At 34.4% G+C, this 21,622-nt stretch overlaps 1 protein-coding gene across 1 annotated transcript; it reads left to right on the top strand.

Annotated features, from left to right (window-relative positions):
* The first annotated feature begins 1,498 nt into the window (after positions 1 to 1,498).
* On the top strand, positions 1,499 to 2,478 carry LOC105787001 (uncharacterized). The gene is made up of 2 exons (XM_012613465.1): positions 1,499 to 1,581; positions 1,629 to 2,478. Exons 1-2 carry the CDS (start codon positions 1,499 to 1,501, stop codon positions 2,476 to 2,478), a joined length of 933 nt encoding a protein of 310 aa, XP_012468919.1.
* Positions 2,479 to 21,622: the final 19,144 nt, after the last annotated feature.

The following is a 21,622-nucleotide window of genomic DNA, read 5'->3' as shown; positions in this document are numbered from 1 at the left end:
GTACTTGGATCGAAGAACCCTGGCCCATAATGCATTTTTATTCGTGAGTAGGTTAAAATCCAATTTCAACAGAAAAGAATCATTCTGAGTCTTAAAGTTGTGAATACCTAACCCCTTATTTGACAGAGGCTGACAACAGTCTAACCATTTAACTAAGGAAAGCGTATGACTGGTTGATGATTTTCCCCAAACAAAGTCGCCAGTTATTTTTTTATGATCGTGCAAACACTTGAAGGAATCTTGACAGTTTGCATAAAGTAATTTGGAATGGCCAAAATAATTGACTGAGCAAGCGTAACTCTTCTTGCTAAAGAAAGAAGTTTAGCATTCCATCTATCCAGTTTCCTTCGAACCTTATCAATCATAAATTTGAAAGTACTAGTTGTCACCTGTTGATGGAACAAAGGCATGCCCAAATAAGTTCCCAAATCAGTTGTTGCTTTAAACCCAGGAACAATACAGATTTCGGCAACAGCATCGGAGGCAACATTTTTGGAGAAGAAAACATTTGTTTTTTTAGTGTTAACCTTATGTCCCAATGCCAAACCAAAAATCTCCAAAACTTCCCTTATCGTTCTTGCTTGATCCAAATTTTTTTTTTGTAAAAAAAAAAAGAGGTAATCAACAAAAAAAATGTGTGAAATTTTTGGACCATTCTTCCCTAAAGAAATAGGCCTCCAAGATTTATCATCCACCTCTTTCTGGATAAGATGTCCCAACCTTTCCATACAAAGAACAAAAAGATATGGTGAAAGTAGACAACCTTGATGTAAACTTTTTAATGGACTGAACACATCTAAAAGGTTACCATTCCACACAACCTGCAAAGAAACAGAAGATGAGCATTCCATGATAACTCTCACCAACAACACAGGAAAACCAACACCCAAGAAAGTGTCTTCAATAAAATCCCATTGGGTTTGATCGTACGCTTTTTCCAGGTCTACTTTTATAGCCATCCAACCCTTCTTTCCTTTCATGATACGCATCGAATGCACTATCTCTTGAGCCACAATTATGTTGTCTGTAATATATCTTCCAGTAATAAAGCTCACTTGATTTTGTGCAATAAGTGAAGGAAAAATAGGCTTGAGTCGATTAGCAATAATCTTTGTCACAATCTTAAATAAAACATTACAGAGAATTATTAGGCGAAATTGAGAAATGGACTCAGGACTTTGGTTTTTTGGAATAAGAACCAAAAGAGTTCTGTTAATACTTCGTTCAAAAGGCTGGCCCGAAAACACTCCTTGAACCCAATTGTACACATCCTGACCTACCATCTCTCATTGGTTCTGATAAAATAAGGCATGAAGGCCATCTGGTCTTGGAGCCTTCAAGGGCCCCATACTAAAGAAAGAGTTTCAGGTTTCCTCTATTGTAACTTCCCTAATTAGGGATTCCATATCATGTAAATCGATCCATGGAAAAAAACCATGTAGAGGAAATGTAGCCCAATTTTGGTCATTTAAAGAACTCATGGCTGTTGTTGAAAGAAATGGGATACGGCCCTCATAGGTTCCTTTGGAAAGCTTATGGAAGCTTGATACTCTACCAAAGATCCGGGTTTTTGCGTGGAGGGTAGGGCATGAAATTCTCCCCACGAATTGTAAGATTGCCTCGATCAGACAGGGTTTTGACAAGGGGCGTCCTCGATGTGGAGCAGAGACCGAAACAGTGCTACATGCATTAAAAGACTGTCCAACTTCGAAAGCAGTTTTGTCGACCGGAGGGTGGTCTAGGAGCTTTATTTCTAAGAACTACGATCACTGCAGTGATTGGCTGGAAGACTTGATGCGGGTCCTCGACAAGAGAGCTATGGCCGACTTGATGACAACATTATGGAACTGCTGGAATAACAGGAACAACTTTATCTTCAGGGGTAAAGAAGAAGAGGCAAAGCAAATATGGGAAAGAGCTAGCAACTTGTCGAAGGAGTTTCGAATATGTAACATGACGAATGAGCCTTTACTGTCACAGAATGCCGTGGTGAAGAAGTGGAAAAAACCTCCAAAGGGATTCATTAAGATAAACTTTGATGCTTCAGTTTGCGATGACAGAATCGGATTTGGCACGATTATAAGGGATGAAGAGGGCTTTGTCTTGGGAGGCGGTGGGGGCTTTAAAGAGGGAAGAGTGTCGGTGGAAGAGGCTGCGTGCATGGCTTTTGAAGAGAGTATCAACGTGGCGCAAAGATTGAATTTTAAAGAAAATGTTCTCTTTGAAACTGACCATGTGGGGCTGGTCAACAGACTTAATAATTTAGTCAATGACGTCACTGTTATAGGCGCTAGGATTATGAAATGCACAGTAGCCTTAAATTCTTTTAAATCGGCCAGTTTAATTTGGACAGAGCGTGCGTGTAATAATGTAGCCCATTTAATTTGTAAGAAAATGTGTAGGGAGGCTAGAAACTGTTTGTTCGAAATGGATTATCCTTCGGAAATCCACACTGCTGTTATTTGTGATGTTACTTAATAAAATGTGACTGACCCTTGTGGTCTTTTTTTTGTTCAAAAAAAAAAAAAGAATTCAACAATGAGAAAAAACTAACAGCTTCTCTCTGGAGTTCTTTATCGCCATAGTAGCAAACACCATCGATTTTCAAATCAGAGATCTTGTTATACTTACGCCTAGAGAGAGTTTTGTTATGAAAAACTTGGTGTTTCTGTCTCCTTTTTGAATCCAATCTACTCGGGAATTTTGCAACCAAATTAACTCTTATTCATCAAGAACTTTTTCAAATTCAAAACACAGATCCATTTCAAGATCCAAAAGAAACTTCGAGCACTTACGATCTAGAACAACTTAGATATTCTCAATACAATGAACCAACAAGCGCTTCCTTATAGTAATACACTTCTTTATTCCACTTTTTCATATCAGAAACAAGAGAAACACGATTGGTTGGCATATCTAAACCCAGTTTCCAACTATGCTAAATAAGTTGTGAAAATGAAGGGTGTTTAATCCAAGAAACAAAAAAATGGAATGGTCTGTTGTGTCGAGTCTGTCTTGTCAACTGTGAAGAAATCAGAATGGGTTGATGATCTGATTTTAGCTGGGGAAGGTGAAACAAAACTACATCTGGGAAATAATAGAACCACTCGCTATTCTCAATCGCCCTATCCAACCTTTCAAAAACTACACCTCTTCGCCAAGTAAATTTCGAACCCTTAAAACCAAGGTCCCATAATCCATTATCTTGAATGAATTTCTGAAACAACTTACAACCTAATATTGCTAGCCAACCTCCTCTCTTTTCATCTGGAGATAACAATGAGTTGAAATCCCTTAACACCCAATGTTCCTTAATCGATTGAGCCAAATAATCCAACCTCTCCCAAAGAAAACTACGCAATCACTTTTTCGGGCTCCCATAAACAAATGTCACAAACATCTTCTTAAAAACTAAGTTATTCCTGATGCAACAATGGATGAACTATGGATCATTATTAAGCACATGAACCTGAACACTCTTTTTCCAGCAGACCCACAAACCTTTGGAGAACCTTCGAGCTTCAATTCTACGCGAACAATCAAACCCAAGCTTGGAAATAATTTTGTTAGCCTTTAGACCACTAATTCTAGTCTCAAGAAAAGTTGCAACCTGAAAATCGAAATCATCCAAATAACTTATAACAACTCTAACAAATTTCGAACTAGCTCCCCTTTGACAATTTCACTCAAAAATATTTGGTAACATTATAATCAAAGAGGGAAAGGAAGACCATATCGTTTCAACTAGAAGAAGAATTAGTTGTGTTAGCCTCTAATAGCCCTCCTTTCGCGGGATAAGTTCATTATTTGACTTATCAGCCCCAATGTTTTCCGTAAATTTGGACATCGCATTAGATATCGAGATACGAATAGGAGCCCACACTTTGAATTTGTTACCCTTGCCCTTGAGTAAATTTATATTAGGTGGTTTCCTCATCTTCTTAGAACCCCATTCCTTCATCGACTCAGGATTATATTTAATAAAAATCAGTGAAGAAGCAAATTTTGGTGCAGCACCAGGCATGATATTCGGGTCTAAATTTTCCACGAATGAGACCACTAAGTGGCACGTAGTATGCAAAGAAGTTTTCAAAACCCTTTCCACCACAGAATTGCGCCTTCCACTCACTAATGCCCAACGGGTTGTCATAAATAGCAATCCCCTTGCCCTTAAGATTAGTTGATTTTGTAGGATTTGTAGGTTGATTTTCAACGGAATCTTTATTCCCAAATTCATTCAACACATTAAAGCGTGATCCCTAAAAATTTGCCTGTTCCTTCACCTCATCTCCAGTAGTCGACTTTCGAGCAAGTTTACAATTTCGGAGACTCACCAACATCCACTCGCCAAATACCTCTATCTCAACCTGTTTACCAGTCATTTTCGGGAGACCAACGTCAGCACTATAAACAACAACACCTTTCACCACACTCGGTATAACACCATCCACCTCCATTGACCCATTTTGCTCAACCTTCATTACACAATTTTCCCTCATATGGTTGTAATGCCCACAGGAGAAACATACATTGGGACGAGATTCATACTCTAGTCGTTGCACATGACCATCTATTTTAATCTTAGAAACAAGGGGCTTGTTCATATCCAATAAAATAGCCAAAATGTCCATGTTAAGCCTTACATGTATTACTATCCAGTTTAACAACACGACCAACCAATTCCTCAATGGTCTTCATAATATTTCTTTTATACATGAATTCATGAATCCCAAGGAGTCGAATCTAAGCAATCACACCAGACGAGAAAGGTCGGGAAGTAGAAAAATACTCCGACCAAGGTTGAATAGTCAAATAATTTCCATACACAATCCATGGTCCTTCGGTAAGTGCTCTATGTTAAACTATAACAAGAGTCAAGAAAGAATAATTTTATCTTCATATCATTTAATGCATGCAGATAACCCATGCATTTATAGACATACGTAACGTGAAGTTAACAGGCTAACAGCAGACTAACTGCTAACAACAAACGTTATTAACTATAACAGTTCTAACTACTTTAGTAACTACTCTAACATTCCCCCAGCTTGTTTGTTTTCTGGGCTACAAAGTTCTCTTGATGTCAGAACGCGAAGAGCACGTCTGAAGGATGAAAATAGCTTAGGGGTGATTGGTTTTGTGAGGACATCTGCAATTTGTTGAGCAAAGGGAACAAAATTGACTTGTAAGTAACCAGCAAGAACCTTTTCACAAACAAAGTGATGGTCTATTTCAACATGCTTCATTTTGGTATGATGTGTGGGATTTTCAGCGACTGATACTGTAGAGGAGTTGTCGCACCAGATGATTGGCACCTTAGACAGTGGCATTCCAACTTCATTCAGCAACTGTTGAATCCACAATAGTTCAGACACGCAGTTAGCTAAGCAGCGGTATTCTGCTTCAGCAGACGACCGAGATACTACTGACTGTTTCTTTGAACACCAAGCCACAGGATTTGAACCAAGATATACCACATATCCAGAAGTAGACCGACGATCTTCGATGGATGAGGTCCAGTCAGCATCAGAATAAGCCACCAGTTCTAGTTGTCCTGTTGTAAGTCACAATCCATGATCCATAGTGCCAGCCAAATATCTTAAGACACGTTTGACTGCTTTCTAGTGAGTTTTACTTAGAGCACTCATGTATTGGCTAAGTTTGTTGGTATAAAATGACAAGTCAGGTCGGGTAATACAAACATACTGTAGCATACCCACAACACTTCTATACAAGTGCACATCAGCGAAAGGAGGACTGCCATCTGAAGCTACTAGCTTGGGAATGCTTACCATAGGTGTTGGTGTGGATGCTACTCCATGCATTCCAGTTTTTTCAAAGAGTTCAGTAACATATTTCTTCTGACTCAGCATCAGTCCCTGGGATGTGCGTTGAACATCAATGCCCAGAAAAAAACTAAGTGCTCCCATGTCCTTAAGAGCAAATTTGCTATGAAGACGATGCACAACATCTTCTATATCTTGTGCATGACTACCAGTGATCACAATGTCATCGACATAGACCATACTTCCCGTCAGACACTCGTATGAATAGAGAGGAATCAGCTTTAGACACAAGAAAACCAAGTTGTGTCACGAGGTATCCCTTAAAAGTCTGAAACCAGGCGCGAGGGCCCTATCTCAGACCATATAGTGCTTTATTCAGCTTGCACACCAATTTTTGACCAGTAACACTTGGGACTTCAAAGCTAGGAGGTTGTTCCATGTATATTTCTTCAGTAAGCTCGCCATTAAGAAAGGCATTGTTGATATCGACTTGGCGTAAAGACCACCCCTGCATAACTGCAAGTGAAAGAACAGTGCGAATGGTAGAAGCTCGAACTACCGGACTATACGTATTATGAAAATCAAACCTGGCATGTTGAGAAAACCCTTTTGCGACTAACCGAGCCTTGTATCTGTCAATGGATCCGTCAGACTTTCTTTTAAAATTACACAACCATTTGCACCCTACTGCTCTCCGATTCTCTGGAAGGGAATAAAGGGTCCATGTATTATTGCGAACCAAAGCTTGTAACTCATTGTAAACTGTTGTCTGCCAACACTCAAAGGTCATTGCTGTATGAATGTCAGAAGGATCATCTATTGGTGATGAACCTGTCGTGCTAAGGTATGCTTTCGGCTTGAAAATTCTAGCCTTGCTTCTGGTAACCATGTTATTGGTGTTAAGTGATGGGTGTTGGAGAGGGTGCACTTGTTGTTGAGGGGAAGATGTCACATGTGCGGGTTGGGGGGGTTGCACTTGTTGTTGGGAGGAAGATGGCATAAGTGACATGGATGGAGTAGGTTGACTGTGTGTTATATTATGGGAGGAAGACTGTGTGTTAGACATTGATTGTGAAAGGACAGGTGTAGTAGAGGTAGACGACGTAATAGGTGGAGGTGTAGGCAGGGTACTAGGACACGGTTCATGAGGTGAAGGTAAAACTAAAAGCTTAGCACTGACGTGTGGACTAGAAGTAGGTGATGTAGCTGTTGGAAAAGAAGTTTTGTATGGAAAAGTATTTTCATTAAAAGTGACATGACGGGTAACATAGACTCTACCATTGGGATCTCTACATTTGTAGCCTTTATGGAAGGAAGAGTACCCTAGAAAAACACAGGGTATTGACCTAAATTGTAACTTTGTTTTGGTAAATGGTTGTAGGTTGGGAAAGCATAAACAGCCAAAAATTCTAAGGTAAGAGTAATCGGGTTTTGTCTGAAACAATTTTTCATATGGTGAGACATCACCCAAAGGATGAGAGGGTAACCTGTTGATCAAGAACACAGAACTGCAGAAGGCTTCATTCCAAAACGTCAAAGGCATTGAAGCATGAGCTAACATGGAAAGACCTGTTTCAACAACCTGTCAGTGTTTGCGCTCAACAAGGCCATTCTGAGCAGACCTGTAAACACAAGTGAGCCGATGTAAGATGCCCTGTTGATTCAAATAACTCTTCAATGCCTGAAACTCCCATCCCCCATCTGTTTGTAAAGACTTGAGCTTTGTACCAATTATTCTTTCAACTTGTCGATGAAACTGTGGAAACACAGTTAGAACATCAGATTTTTTCTTTAGAAAATAGAGCCATGTATACCGAGAATAGGCATCAGTGAAGGCAACATAATACCGAAAACCATTAGAAGCAACTGGAGCTGGTCCCCAAACATCAGCACAACTAGTTGGAGAGGTGATGTATACGTAGTGGTTGATTTTGAAAATGAGAGCTTACATTCCTTACCAAGATGACATGCAACACAATCAAAAAATTTATTGCTATCAGAAAACTGTATATTACATCGTATAAGTGCTTTTGTAAGCTTAGCACGACAAGGGTGTCCTAAGCGATAGTGCCAGACACTAAGAGGAAGTCTGACACTAGTCGAGAAACACTGAGCAGACTTAGAAGGCACATGAGTTCTAGTAGACTGATTGATATGAAGTCTGTATAACCCATATGAACGGAGCCTCGAAGTAAAATCTCCCTAGTCTTCAAATCATGCACCTGGCACTGATTAGGGAAAAATTCAAACATGACCTGATTGTCTTTAGCAAACTTGGATACAGATAAGAGGTTCTTAGTAATTCCAGGAACGAGTAACAAGGATCGCATGTATAGAGGTCGAGAGTAAGGAAGGATGACTGTCCAGCAGACAAAACAGGTAAAGTTGAACCATTTCCAACAAACACCTTACCTGGTCCTTTGAAGGATTCACAATCACCAATGGAGCTAGCCGAATTTGTCAAATGATGCGTGGCACCTGAATCCGAATACCAGGAATTATCAGCTACAATTTCAGGAGTTGCTACATATGCCTGAGATAGTGCTGGTGTCGCGCCAGAGGAAGGCATAGGAACCTGTTGTGAAGGACTACCAACAAATGGATTAGTCCAAACAGATGATGGATGAGTGGGATAACACCAACCTGGTGAACTCCATTGAGGCTGAGAAGAAGGGAACCAGGGTGTAACAGAAGGACTGGACCCAACCATGCAGACATTTGCTTGTGGAGGGGGCCTGTAGTTGTTACTCTTGTAGGAAGAGTCAAACCTATGGTAACAGCGGTCAACAAGATGACCAGCCTTCCCACACAACTGACATTGAATCTTTGAGTGAGAAGAACAGCCTCGCCCACGCCCCCGAATCGTAGACGAAGGTTGATAGGAAGGATCGAACCATTAGAACCTGTAGAGTCAGATGATTGATGAGATACCATGTTAGCAGAACTAGATATTTCAGTACTCACAGCGGACATATTGATCATGCACAGCGGACATTCAAGCGAAAAGCACCAGGAAACAACTTACATCTGATACCATGTTAAACTATAACAAGAGTCAAGAAAGAATAATTTTCTCTTCATATCATTTAATGCATGCAGATAACCCATGCATTTATAGACATACGTAACGTAACTGAAGTTAATAGACTAACAGCAGACTAACTGCTAACAACAAACGTTCTTAACTATAACAGTTCTAAATACTTAGTAACTACTCTAACACTCTAACATAATTTGCTTCAGATTGGAACTTAACAAAAAAATAATCATTTTCTAAATCCATGACACTAATAGGTGTTGACGGCTTCCCAGACTATAAATCTTGCTGGTAAGAGCATGATAATCAATCTTCCTTCCAAGCAATTTGACAACTATTGCCTAAGACATGTTATTATATAAGAGATGATAAAATCGTTTAGAAAATCTAATCGACGACAAACCATCTTCCATCCCAACAGACACATCTCTCTCCAGCAATTGCAAATCATCATCTTCCTTTTATGATCGCTGATTTGCCAAATCCACAGATCCAACCAGCATATCCTTGAAGGACCTACGCCCAAGCATATTCATGTCAAACCTCAAGGGATTTCCATTACTATCCACCACCATCATCTGACCTCCATCAACAGATTGCTTATTTTGAAAGCGAACTTTTTTTGTTGCTTTCTCCTCCACTATGGACAACAGGAGAGGGGTTGAGATCGAGTTGTTTTCCATTTGTTTTGTATCTTTAATAAAGTCGATTCTTATTAACAATGCTAATAATCAACTTATTAATTAATTCAACCTTTTTTCATCTTTTTTTAATCCATTTAAAAATGAAAAGGAAAAAATAAATAAAAAACCCCAAGTCAACATCCACTTAAAATTCGTGGTCCACATTAGTCTCATAAGTTTTATATAACTAAGGATTCATATTGCTTCTATACATCCATTATATCTTCATTTAAAATTAAAAAATATAGTCCCATGTGAAAAATCCAAAATGTTGAAAATTTTACACTTTAGCCACTTTTTACCTCATCATTTTTCATTTCTCACTGCATGTAGCACCTATCATATTTTTGCTTCATAAATCATAATTAGGATCCATGAAATTATTTCCTCACATAAAAATTGCACTTATGTCATTTCTCTGCAAAAATGGAAAAATTACTATGTACTTCTAACCTTTATTTAATTTAGTCCGAACATTAATTTCTTCATCCTCATTCATACTCCATGTCATTTTCATACCAAATAATTAATATCAATCCTTTTTCTTTATTTTTAAAATTACACTTTAGTTTTCATACTTTTCCAAATATTCAATTTAGTCCTTTTTTTCCAAAATGTTACACTCACGTTTATCTTCACTAATTTCCTTTCCCAACACCAAATTAACTCCATAAAAACCATTTAATAAACTCTTTTCATATTTTCTTAAAAATTTCACTATACAATTTCCTAGAATGGTACCATATATTACACCGAGAATTTGAGGTGTTACATTAAATCTTTTAGAACTCTCTTATAAAAATATATGCTCTTTAAGGATTATTTTATCTCCTATTAATTTAAATTAATATGAGATAAATAATAAACAAAATATTTTAATCCTTGTAGACTTCTCAAATAAATAGATTATAAACTACAAGAACTCTTTTTTCACTTTACTTAATGGCACTATAAAAAAAGTGTCACTTCCAAGCCATTCGACGCAACTTTATGACTTCACAAGTTTTGAAGTTCAAAAATTTAGAAATCAAAGCTTGAAGAAAAGATTTTTGAAAACTAGAAGTTCTCTTCAAAATACCAAGAACTTTAAGAAATTCTAAAACGCATCGCATTAGGTTTGAAGTAAGTTGCTCTTTGATCTTAAGCAACCGACAAAAAAGTAGGCTTCAAGATCAAGTCTAAAAAGACCCTTGAAATAGAATCATCCATCATATATCAAATCACAAAGACTCTTTAATCAAAGTACTCCCCAACCTGGTTGCATCAACACAAAGGAAATAACATCAGCTTTCAAGATCAAATCTCAATAACCCTTGAAGTGCATTTCATTGATTCGAGATCAAGTCCCAAACTCTTCAATCAAAAGCAAATCAAATTCTCAATCAATCATCTCTCCAAACCTAATTTCAAGATTGATCTGCCGTAATTTAATACATTAAATTAGGCTCTCAAAAGCACTCGATGAACTTATTTTCAAGCAATTTAGGCGTCTTTTCTAATTTATTTTTATTTTTATTTTTCACTATTAATAATCATTTTTTGTTTATTTTTGTTCCTTTAGACCCAAAATGGAAAAATGGTGTCGTGCGGGCCTAACAAGGTGTTTGAGTTAGTGTAGGGAGATGACAATGGCCCAACCTTGAGGAAAACAACATTCAACGTGGGTGTTGCAACACTAATTCTTGAAAGTCCTGACACCAAGTCCCTTTACCCCGAGGATGCAAAACTACAATGAGAAATCATCTTAAAGCTGGTTGTTGAGAGAGTCACGACACTGAAGGTATGATGTCTTGCCACCGAGCCTCCAAGGTCATGATATCCCTAAAGGTGTTGAAGTAAAAAAATCGTGCTCACCACTAGTGATGTCGCGACACCAAGAACCTCAGAGCCACACTTGTATCACTGACGAGGGTGCCGCAACATCAATGCCTGACAAGAATAAAATTATTGTAAGGTAAGTCTTTTGTCCAACACCAACCCAAGCTAAAATATAACTTTTACCTTTACCCTGAGGGCGCAAAACTGCAACGAGAAATCAACCTAAAATTAGTTGTTGGGAGAGTTGGGACACTGAGGGTATGATGTCTTGCCACCGAGCCTCCAAGGTCATGATATCCTTAAAGGTGTTGAAGTAAAAAAATCATGGTCACCACTAGTGAAGTCGCGGCACCAAGAACCTCAGAGCCACACTTGTATCACTGTCGAGGGTGTCGCGACATCAATGCCTGGCAAGAAGAAAATTATTGTAAGGTAAGTCTTTTGTCCAACACCAACCCAAGCTAAAGTATAACTTTTAGGGGCATTTTTTCAAGATTTGGGATTTGATCTCAGTTGATAAAAGCCACTTTTTCCTGAAAAACTAAAGGAGCCAACTTTATCTTTTCATCTTTTTAGCTTAAGTAGTTGTCTTCTTCTCCATTTTTAGGTTTTAGGTATTTACTTTCTGAACTTAGTTAGTTGGGTTGTTAGTTTAGTTAGTTTTTACCGTAGCTCTTTTATTTTCTTTGCAATCTAGTCCTCAAACTCACTTTGTAGTTGATTTTATTTGAAAATCTTCAATACATTTTAGTTTTATTTACTCTATAAAACATAAAAATCTGAACTTTATTTGTGTTTTCTCCTCTATTGTTGCCGTCATCATCTTCTCCAAGCAACCATCTAAGAAATTTCGAAGCTTTCTGTAAAATTACTTTTATGTTTATTTTAATGAGCTATTTAAGTATGTGTTGGACTGTTTGTTGCATGAAAATGATGTTGGGTAACTAAATCTATGGTGGTTGGTTGATGAAAATGTTGTTTGGTCAGTTTTTGGTACAAGGACTAAATTGTAAAAATAGGACTAAATATAATAGGCTTAAAAACTTAGAATTGACACCTTTAGGTGAACATTTAGGTAGGTGAGACCGAGAGGAGATGCTATCAGGCACCAATTTGGTTGTCCCAAATTAGTTTGGTGAGATCGAGAAATAAATCGGACTAAATCGTCTAAGTTGGTAAAATGGTGACTGAGAGGTAAATTTGAACCAATTAGAAGTTTAAGCCTTTTAGATCTCTAATCCAAAGACCGATCAACAACATGGAAGTCAACCAACCGCTTGTGTTTCTTGAATTGTTAATCGCGTTTGGTCCTTTTTAATATTAGATAGTTAATTTAGTGTAATTACCTCTTTGATATGATTTGTCGTAATACAATACTTAACGAGTAGTTAGCTAGACTTCTTATTTGCATGCTTGTTTCACATTAGTCACATTGTCTCCAAACTCTCTTGGGTTCGATCCTTGGAATACTCAGGTGTTCCATTGTAACATTATAAATATTACAATTGATTGTATTTGTATTGATTCTTAGCCTTGACACACACACGTCAAGGCATGGTCAAAGATCAAATATCAATAGCCTTTGAAGTAGCTAACATCCATCCAATATCAAATCTATACGACCTTTGGATGAAAACTCTATCAAAGGATTTATCTAGAAATTGTTACTCAAAATTTATAAATAAAAATTTCTTTAATTTGTTCTAGTTCTTCCAGTCCTATATTCGACTTCTAATTTGTGCGTACAATGATTAATTTGTTTTTATTTTTATCCTAACAATATCTTAACAATTTTTTTCATTTAGAAATAGAACTAATTTGTCTAATGTTTGAGATAAGTGGTTGATATAGGAAATTAATTTAGTAAAGAGTGTACTTTATAATTTATGATTGTTTTTATAGGTGAAAAGTAATTATAAATGGAACATATAAAACACAAAAAATAAATTTACAATAAACTTATGTGTTACAATAAAAACTTCTAGATTACATTAAAACATCCATTCATTCTGAAGTGACAATGAAGCAATTATTTGAAAGATTAAGAGATAGAAAAAGAGATTCAAGAACATCAATAGCGTGTTTTTGGTGAATTACAAGAGGAGGACAAAGCCCTAACAGTAATGCAACTAATGTGACTTGAACCCAGGCCACATCTGAAGCAGTGAATACCCTGACCATCAGGCCAACATACAAGGTTCTCAACGACGTGTTTTTAAACATTAGCAACACAAATTTATGCTTTCAAAGAAAATAAATTAAAAGAAAAAGAAAAAGAAATTCTTTTGTTTGGTGTTACTTAGCTTTGCCTGCACATGAAGGTTTATGTTATTACTTGTTAAATCCATAAATAAATGGTCAAATTCTATTATTAGTCCTGTATTATTAGTAAGTTGTGAATTTAATTATTGTATTATAAGTTGGTTATTTAAGTTCTTACATTTTGAATTTTAAAATTTTAGTAATGACTCAAATTGTAGCTATTATATTCCTTAGGCCAAATTATTCTATTAGTCGCCTACTATGTGTAAGTTATGGATTTAGCTTGTATTCTCAAATTTGATCATTTTAGTTTTACAATTTTCAAATTTTGAAATTTCATGACTCAAATGGTAGTCATTAAATTCATTAACTAAAATAATGTGACTTTTTGTGGGTGTTTTGTGGGAATAATAACTTAATATGACATTACACATGTGATAATGTGTTTTCTATATAATATTTTGAAAATAACATAATTTAACTTTACAAATTTAACTGCTACTATTTGGGTGAATATTAAAATTTTAAAATTTGAAAAATAGAATAACTAAAAATAATTAAATTAAAATGTAAAAATTAAATTAACAATTTACCTAAAATATAGAGAATTAATAACAAAATTTGACCTAAATAAATAAATTTATTAAAAAATTCAAAATACATGAGATTATTCTTTTGAGTAATGTACATGCCGTGGTGCCTTGTTTCAAATCTGCATCATTGCTCTTTATGATAACGGTTTCTATTTTCTTTGGAAGATGGAAAGATGTTTAATGTTGTATTTACAGTTTTCTGAAATCAATCCACGATTAAAAGATTAAAAAATACATTATTAATTTCTCATCATTAAAGTACTTAAAAGCTTTAAAAATAGTATTTGGTTTGAAAAAATATCAAATTAGAAAATTAGGCTAAAGAAAAAAATCAATAAAACCTAGGCACTCATGTACTATAATTAAGTTTTTAGAAAAATAGGCAGCATTATTTAGAAGAGAAATATGGATAATAAAATCAACATTAAAAATGCTAAAAATAACTTTTAAGGATTTTTACCAAAATTAATGTCATAAGTTAATACACCAACTTAGTGAAGAAAAACCTAAAATAATCTCTTTTAAAATGAAAAATATTATTATGAAAATATATTTATTATATTTTTTAAACATATAAAAATAATTTAAATCATATCATTAAAATAAATCTAAATAAAAATAATTATAATTTTCATTTTTATCTGGAGAAAAATCCAAAGAAATAAATGTATTTTTAGTTTTGTTGGAAGAATGAATTTAAAGGTATAATTTTTCAATGTAGAGATTTTGAGAAGTTTCATTGGGAAAAGATCCAAACAGACTTTAACTTGATCAAGACACAAGGTGCAGAACTTGTTTCAAAAACTTACATGCCAATCATCCAAATAAACCGTTGCTCATACTCTCGCTTCAAACAATTTCCTTCATTTTCATTTCAACTTCTGACCTCTCTTCCTTCAAACACACAAATAAGCAAATTGCTTCGATTCCATTATAACTTGTAAGTTCCTTCTTAATTAATTAATTATTTATTTTGTGATTTGATTTGCTATGGGAGCAAATTGTTGGAACCGTTTTGGTTCGTGTGTTATTCCCACTTTTGCTGCCTTCAACCCCACATTTTGTTGTGTGGTATTGAGTGAATGTGGATAGTGGGAGGGTGGTTTTTGATAGGAACCATCACTATAAATACTTTAAGCTTAAGGTCTCTAAGCATCGAAAATACATTTTTTTTAAATAATTCTATTAGTGAGATTTTTGAGTGCTTAGAAGATTTTGGGGGTTTTTGTGTTTTTTCAATTTTCGTTTTTTCAAATAGTTAGGTACAACGTCCTCATCGGGTCTTTGACGCGCTCAACAAGTGGTGTTACAAAGTCTGGTTTTTAACATTTGGTTCGGACAACGGTTGGAGGTATTTCTGTTTGATTTTTCCGCAGTTTAAATTTTATTTAAACCGTGATTTGTGCTTACATTTGCTATTAGAGCTTGGTTAATTTTGCCTAGTCTCATTTTAAATTTTTGTTAATTTCTCAAAATAACGATTCCATGTTTCTTGAATTATTTTCAAACATTTGTTTTTGAGATTTTTATTACAATTTTTTATGTAAAATCATTTGATTTTATTAAAGTGAAATTTCTAAAATTAATTTTGTTATAAAATTTAGCAAAAATTTTAAAATTTGTTGTTTGAATATTTTTATGTGTCAAGCAAATGGTTATATTTGAATTATCTGGTTATTAGTTACATACATTTTAGGTGCATAAAATTTTGGACTTATTGCATAAGGTATTTAGCAATAAAACTATAAAATATATGTCGAGGATCCAAATAATTTTATTTAATTAGAGAATTAGCCACAAAATTTTAGTTAAATTAAATTATTTATTATAATAAGGATCTCATAAGGTTTATAGACATTAGATGTTACATAATGGCTTAGCAACAATCTTGACTAAAGTTTAAAGATTAATATTTAGCTAAGTGGTTTTCATAATTTTATTTAGTTAAAGATAAAATAATTAAATGATTTTTCATAGTTACCCATAAGAATTATGAAAATAAATTTAATAATTTTTATCAAAAGGATAGTAATTAATTTTCTTATAAAATAAATCTAATTGAATTAAAAATTTAGCCCACGGACAATTTTTATGTCACTAGATTCATTATTTACATAATTTGCATTGGTAGATTATGATTTATGTTTGCCTCAAATTTCTGTTAACCATATATGTTAATTTATTTTGCAGTTTTACAACTTGTGATTATGTCTGATAATAAAGTAGATATCCCTAAATTAACTCATGAGAACTTTAAGTTTTGGAAGGAGAGTATTCTTCTCCAATTGGGGTTCTTGGATATTGACTATGCCATAAGGAAATCTAAGCCACATATTACAGAAACCAGCACTCAGGTTGATCTTGGTCTATATGAAAAATGGGAGCGATCTAATCGCTTAAGTATCATGTTCATAAAGAGTAAGTTCCTACTGATGTTTGTGGCTCAATTGAACATTATGAGAATGTCCTAGAATTATTGGCGGCTATTGGAAAACAATTCAAATCTTCTCAAAAGTCATTAGCTAGCACCATAATCATGAAGTTTACATCAATAAAGCTCACTACCATGAAATGTGTATGTGATTACATCAACAAGATGAGAGATTTAACAGCTCGATTAAAAGAACTTGAGGTTGAAATGTTTGAATCTTTCTTGGTGCACTTTACATTGAAAACTCTTCCACCTTAGTTTGGTCCTTTTAAGATCTCCTATAACACATATAAGGATAAGTGGTCTATCGATGAGCTCCTGACCATGTGTGATCAGGAGGAGGCTACACTCATACTAGAGATGGGAGAGAGTGCACTAACGATTACTCAAGAAAAGAAGACGATCCAAGCCAAGCAAAAGGGGAAGGCTAAAATACAACCCCAAGATGACATAAAGAAAGAGTCCAAATGTTTCTTTTGTAAAAAGAATGGACACTTAAAGAATGACTGTGTCAAGTTTAAAAGTTGGCTTGAAAAGAAAGGTAAATCAATCTCACTTGTTTGCTTTGAGTCTACTATGGCTGATGTTAGTTATAACACATGGTGGATTGATTCTGGTTCTACAATCCATATCTCAAATTCCTTACAGGGATTAACAAACCTAAGGGAACCAATGGGAGTTGAGCGACACATCTATTCAGGAAATAAGATGGAGTCGCATGAAGAAGCAATTGGAACTTGCGAATTACTGCTTAGGAGTGGCTTTGTTTTAATTTTATAAAAGACTTTTTAAATTCTCAATTTTTCTAGAAATTTAGTTTCTATTTCAAGACTTGCACCATTTGGATATTGCTTTAGTTTTTCAAACACCGGTTTTAATTTATTTTACAAATCTAAACTTGTTGGAAATAGTGTTTTATCTGATGGTCTTTATTCTCTTAATTTGCAAAATAATGCCACTCATAATGTTATATATGTTCAAACTGGTACTAAATGTTGTGTTATAAATAAAGATTCCTCTATTTTATGGCACCGGAGTTTAGGACACATCTCCATTGAAATGATTAAGAGATTAGTAAATGATGGGGTACTTAGTACTTTAGATTTTACTAATTTCAATACTTGTATAGTCTGCATTAAGGGCAAGGAGACTAAAAAGTCAAAGAAATGTGCGAAAAGGAGTTTTACCATATTGAAAATCATCTATTCTTATATATGTTGCCCAGATATGGATGTGCAATGTAACACCCCTAACCTGTATCTAACGCCGGAATAGGGTTACAGAGCATTACTGTAAAAAACATAATTTAAAACTTTTATTTTCAAACATTTCATAAAACATAGCATAATACAATCAAACACATGCATATCGTCCCTTTTTCGAACCCTCGAGGCCTTAAAAATACTTTAGAAACGATTCGGGACTAAATCAGAAACATATAAAACACTTTAGGGGTCACACTGCAGTGTAGCCAGGCCGTGTAACAATCAAATTAGGGACACACGACCGTATCCCAGCCTATGTCTGTTCCTATGCAACTCTCTGACTTGGGTCATACGGCCGAGCCACGCGCCCGTGTGCTAGGCTGTGTAACCTTTGAAATGCAACCTTTAAAACCTACAGGGGACACACGGCCGTGTCACACGCCTATGTGTCACACATGGCTGAGACACCCGCCCGTGTCTTAGGCCGTGTGGACAAGAATATGGCCAAAATCAAGCTATTTCTCTCACCTTTTAAAACATGAACCTACAAGCCACCTGCACATATACACAAGGCCTTAAAACATACCCAAATCATGCATAAAATGACCAAATCTTTATACCAAGTTTGCATACATCCAATATGCCAAAAGACACCTCAATCATAATTCATCAAACCTGTCAAAACATATGCATATATATCCATTCATCAACCAATCACACCTAACCTATTTCCATACCAAACTTACCATATTTGACTACATTTATATCATTACCAATAGTTCATAATTACTTCAAAGCATAATCCATCTTGACCACATTATAAACATACCAAATATGGTCATTCCAAACATGCAACAATTTAACCATATTAATAACCATCAACAAAGCATCAAAATACCATAAGTACCACAAATCCAAAGCAACATTACATGCCATAAACATCAACTAAACATTAGACATACGTCCACCTATACATGTCATTATAACCATGACCAAAACATCAAAATCTACTGATATAATCATTGAATAGTGTGATAGATATCTGACTAGCTTCCAACCCAATCAAACTTCTGATAATTTGTAAAGTAAGAGAAAGATAATCACATAAGTAATGAATGCTTAGTAAGCTCGTATAAACTTTAATAATAACATTCCATTTTAAATATGAACTTTATAAGTTATAACTTAACCTATACCAATGCCTCAAGATTTATCAAACTATGTAACTATCAACTCACAAATGAATAGGTTCATTAACATCCTGAATACTTTCCATTTATAACATAATAAGGTATATAAGTTTAATTACATAATCATCAACCTTTTCTTAAAACAATGAATTATTTCATTTACTTACTTGCCATTACATTTTCTTAGCATAAGCTTAATTACGTTACCAATTCACAAATTAATGTATTTATTCGTGACATAAGTAAACTCACATATATCATAAGTAAATTCCTTCATTACAAGTAAGTCCTTTAACTCAACAATCCTTTTTATTTCATCATATTTTGTCTCATCTATGAACTTATCATTTCAATATCTATTCTCACTCGTTTCATTTGCATAACACACAAGACATAAGCATAAACATCAACCATAACCATAAGCTAGTGCATTTAAACATAACTCTTTCACATTTAACTAATAGTCATTCTATAACTCATCATTTGTCTCAAAAATTCTTATAAACATATCATTCGGAATCGCTTACTTTCACTAAACAAGATTAAAGCTAAATGAATAAATTAATCATACATTTTACATTTACAAAGCACTTATAAGCTTAGTATTGAAAATGATTTATCATATGCTTCTAGTACTATAACAATTCAATCCAAACTCATTCATATATGTATATAAACATATATCTTTAACTGAATAATCATCAATATAACAATACTCACATATGATCAAGTAATTCATTGAACATTTAACATTTACTAATATCTTGACTATACATTAGCCTTTAACATTAAAATAATTTTGTAAATTTCATTCACAGTTAGCCTAACGAACTAGTAACTTAACTCGAATACTCAGGTAACTAAACCATACCAAATGTATCATAAATGTATAACAGGGGCACTGGAGTGCAGACATGGGCACAAATGTGCAAACAGGGGCACCGTAGTGCGAATACGGGCACTGAAGTGTATACAGGGGCACCAAAGTGCAAATCCTATACAAGCGTGCATTCTAACCCTATTGGCATGCCAATCGTATCCTAGTGATTACTATGTTCAATCGGGCATTTCATGTAATCCATTTCCTTCAAACATATTTATCATTTGAGGGCACTTCATTATTTTCGTACACATAATATAATATCAATAAATATATTCATACTATCAATGTACCATTACAAAGATTGACATCATCCATTAATCACTTTCATATTTCTCAATACACATGCTATAACAATTCATAATAATTCTGAAATCGCATCTCATATTTCATAAATATTCAATAGTTTTATAATAAATCATTTCTCACCTTATATTCAATTATAATATTTTGAGTTCCAACTCACATTTTAAACATCATATATAAGTATATACATTCATAAATAAGCAAAAACATTGTATATATAGGTATGTACAATTCAATACATACGAACTTGCTCGGCTAAATTGCAAAAATAACTAAGTATAGTGGTTATTTAGTAATTTTCTCTTCTCCTCGATTTTCCACTGTTCTTGATCTAAATTAAGAATTTCATTCAATTCATTAATTTAGATATTAAGACAATTTATTTTATGCAATTTAGTCATTTTTGACATTTTTACGAAATTACCCTTAACATTTTACTTTTGTTCAATTTAGTCTCGAGCCTAAAACATGCAAATTAACCATTTTTATTACAAAATCATGCCAACCAAATATTGATAGCATCCATTTTATCCCATTTTTGCAAAAAATCATATCAAGTCCTTGAACTATTACTATTTCAACAATTTAGTCCCTAATCAGCAAATTCATCAAAAATAATTTAACAAAATACTTTTAAATACTAACCAACACTTAAAATTCATCATTTAACATCTAAATTAACAAATATTCGTCAATGGCAACATTCAAAATCTTTAACAGTTTCAAAAATGAAGGCACGAGTTAGCTGGACCTGGTTGCAACGATTTTAAAAATATAAAAATTATTAAAAAGGGTGAAAATGGCTTACCATGCATGAATTGAAGCATAGCCGAACCTTGGTTCTTCTTGCTATGGTGTTTCAGTGATGAACATATCAAATGGAGAAGAAAACCTTTTGTTTTCTTATTTTATTAACTTTTATTTCTTTATTTTATTTTTATCTTTTAATAATAATGTTATAACATATAAATCACATATAAAATTAAAATAAAATAAAGGTTTAACCGTCCACCAACTTAAGAATGGGAAATTTACCCATTAACGCCATCCAATTATAATTATTTAATCAATTAACACCTTTAAACTAATAGCGATTGACATTTTTAACTTTTTTGATTTAGTCCCTTTTGCTTAATTAACTATCGAAACATTAATATTTCTTAACAAAAATTTAATACGACCTTAATAACACTCTCAGTTTATAGAAACGAGGTCCCGATACCTCATTTTCTAAAACCACTTGACTTTAGGTCCACCGTTTTGATTGAAGAAGTTGAAGATTTCTCGTCTTCGGATTCAGAATCCATTGAGCTGAGCATTTCAGCCATGAGTTTTTTGTATTCCTTCTTGGTCTTGGCTGGAGCTAACATTGCACTAGCTATTGATTTTGCTTAAAGGAATTTTGTTGTGGTTTAATCCGGGGCTACGGGC

This window comes from Gossypium raimondii, chromosome 1 (genome assembly GCF_025698545.1).
Source record: "Gossypium raimondii isolate GPD5lz chromosome 1, ASM2569854v1, whole genome shotgun sequence".
NCBI classification, from domain to species: Eukaryota; Viridiplantae; Streptophyta; class Magnoliopsida; order Malvales; family Malvaceae; genus Gossypium; species Gossypium raimondii.
This window is presented reverse-complemented; position numbering and strand designations above follow the sequence as displayed.

Bases quoted from the DNA above. Each gene is read 5' to 3' on its own strand.
- LOC105787001 (XM_012613465.1), top strand. From the start codon at position 1,499: ATGGGATACGGCCCTCATAGGTTCCTTTGGAAAGCTTATGGAAGCTTG. The intron at 1,582-1,628 runs GTAGGGCATGAA...TGCCTCGATCAG, and splicing joins TCCGGGTTTTTGCGTGGAGG to ACAGGGTTTTGACAAGGGGC.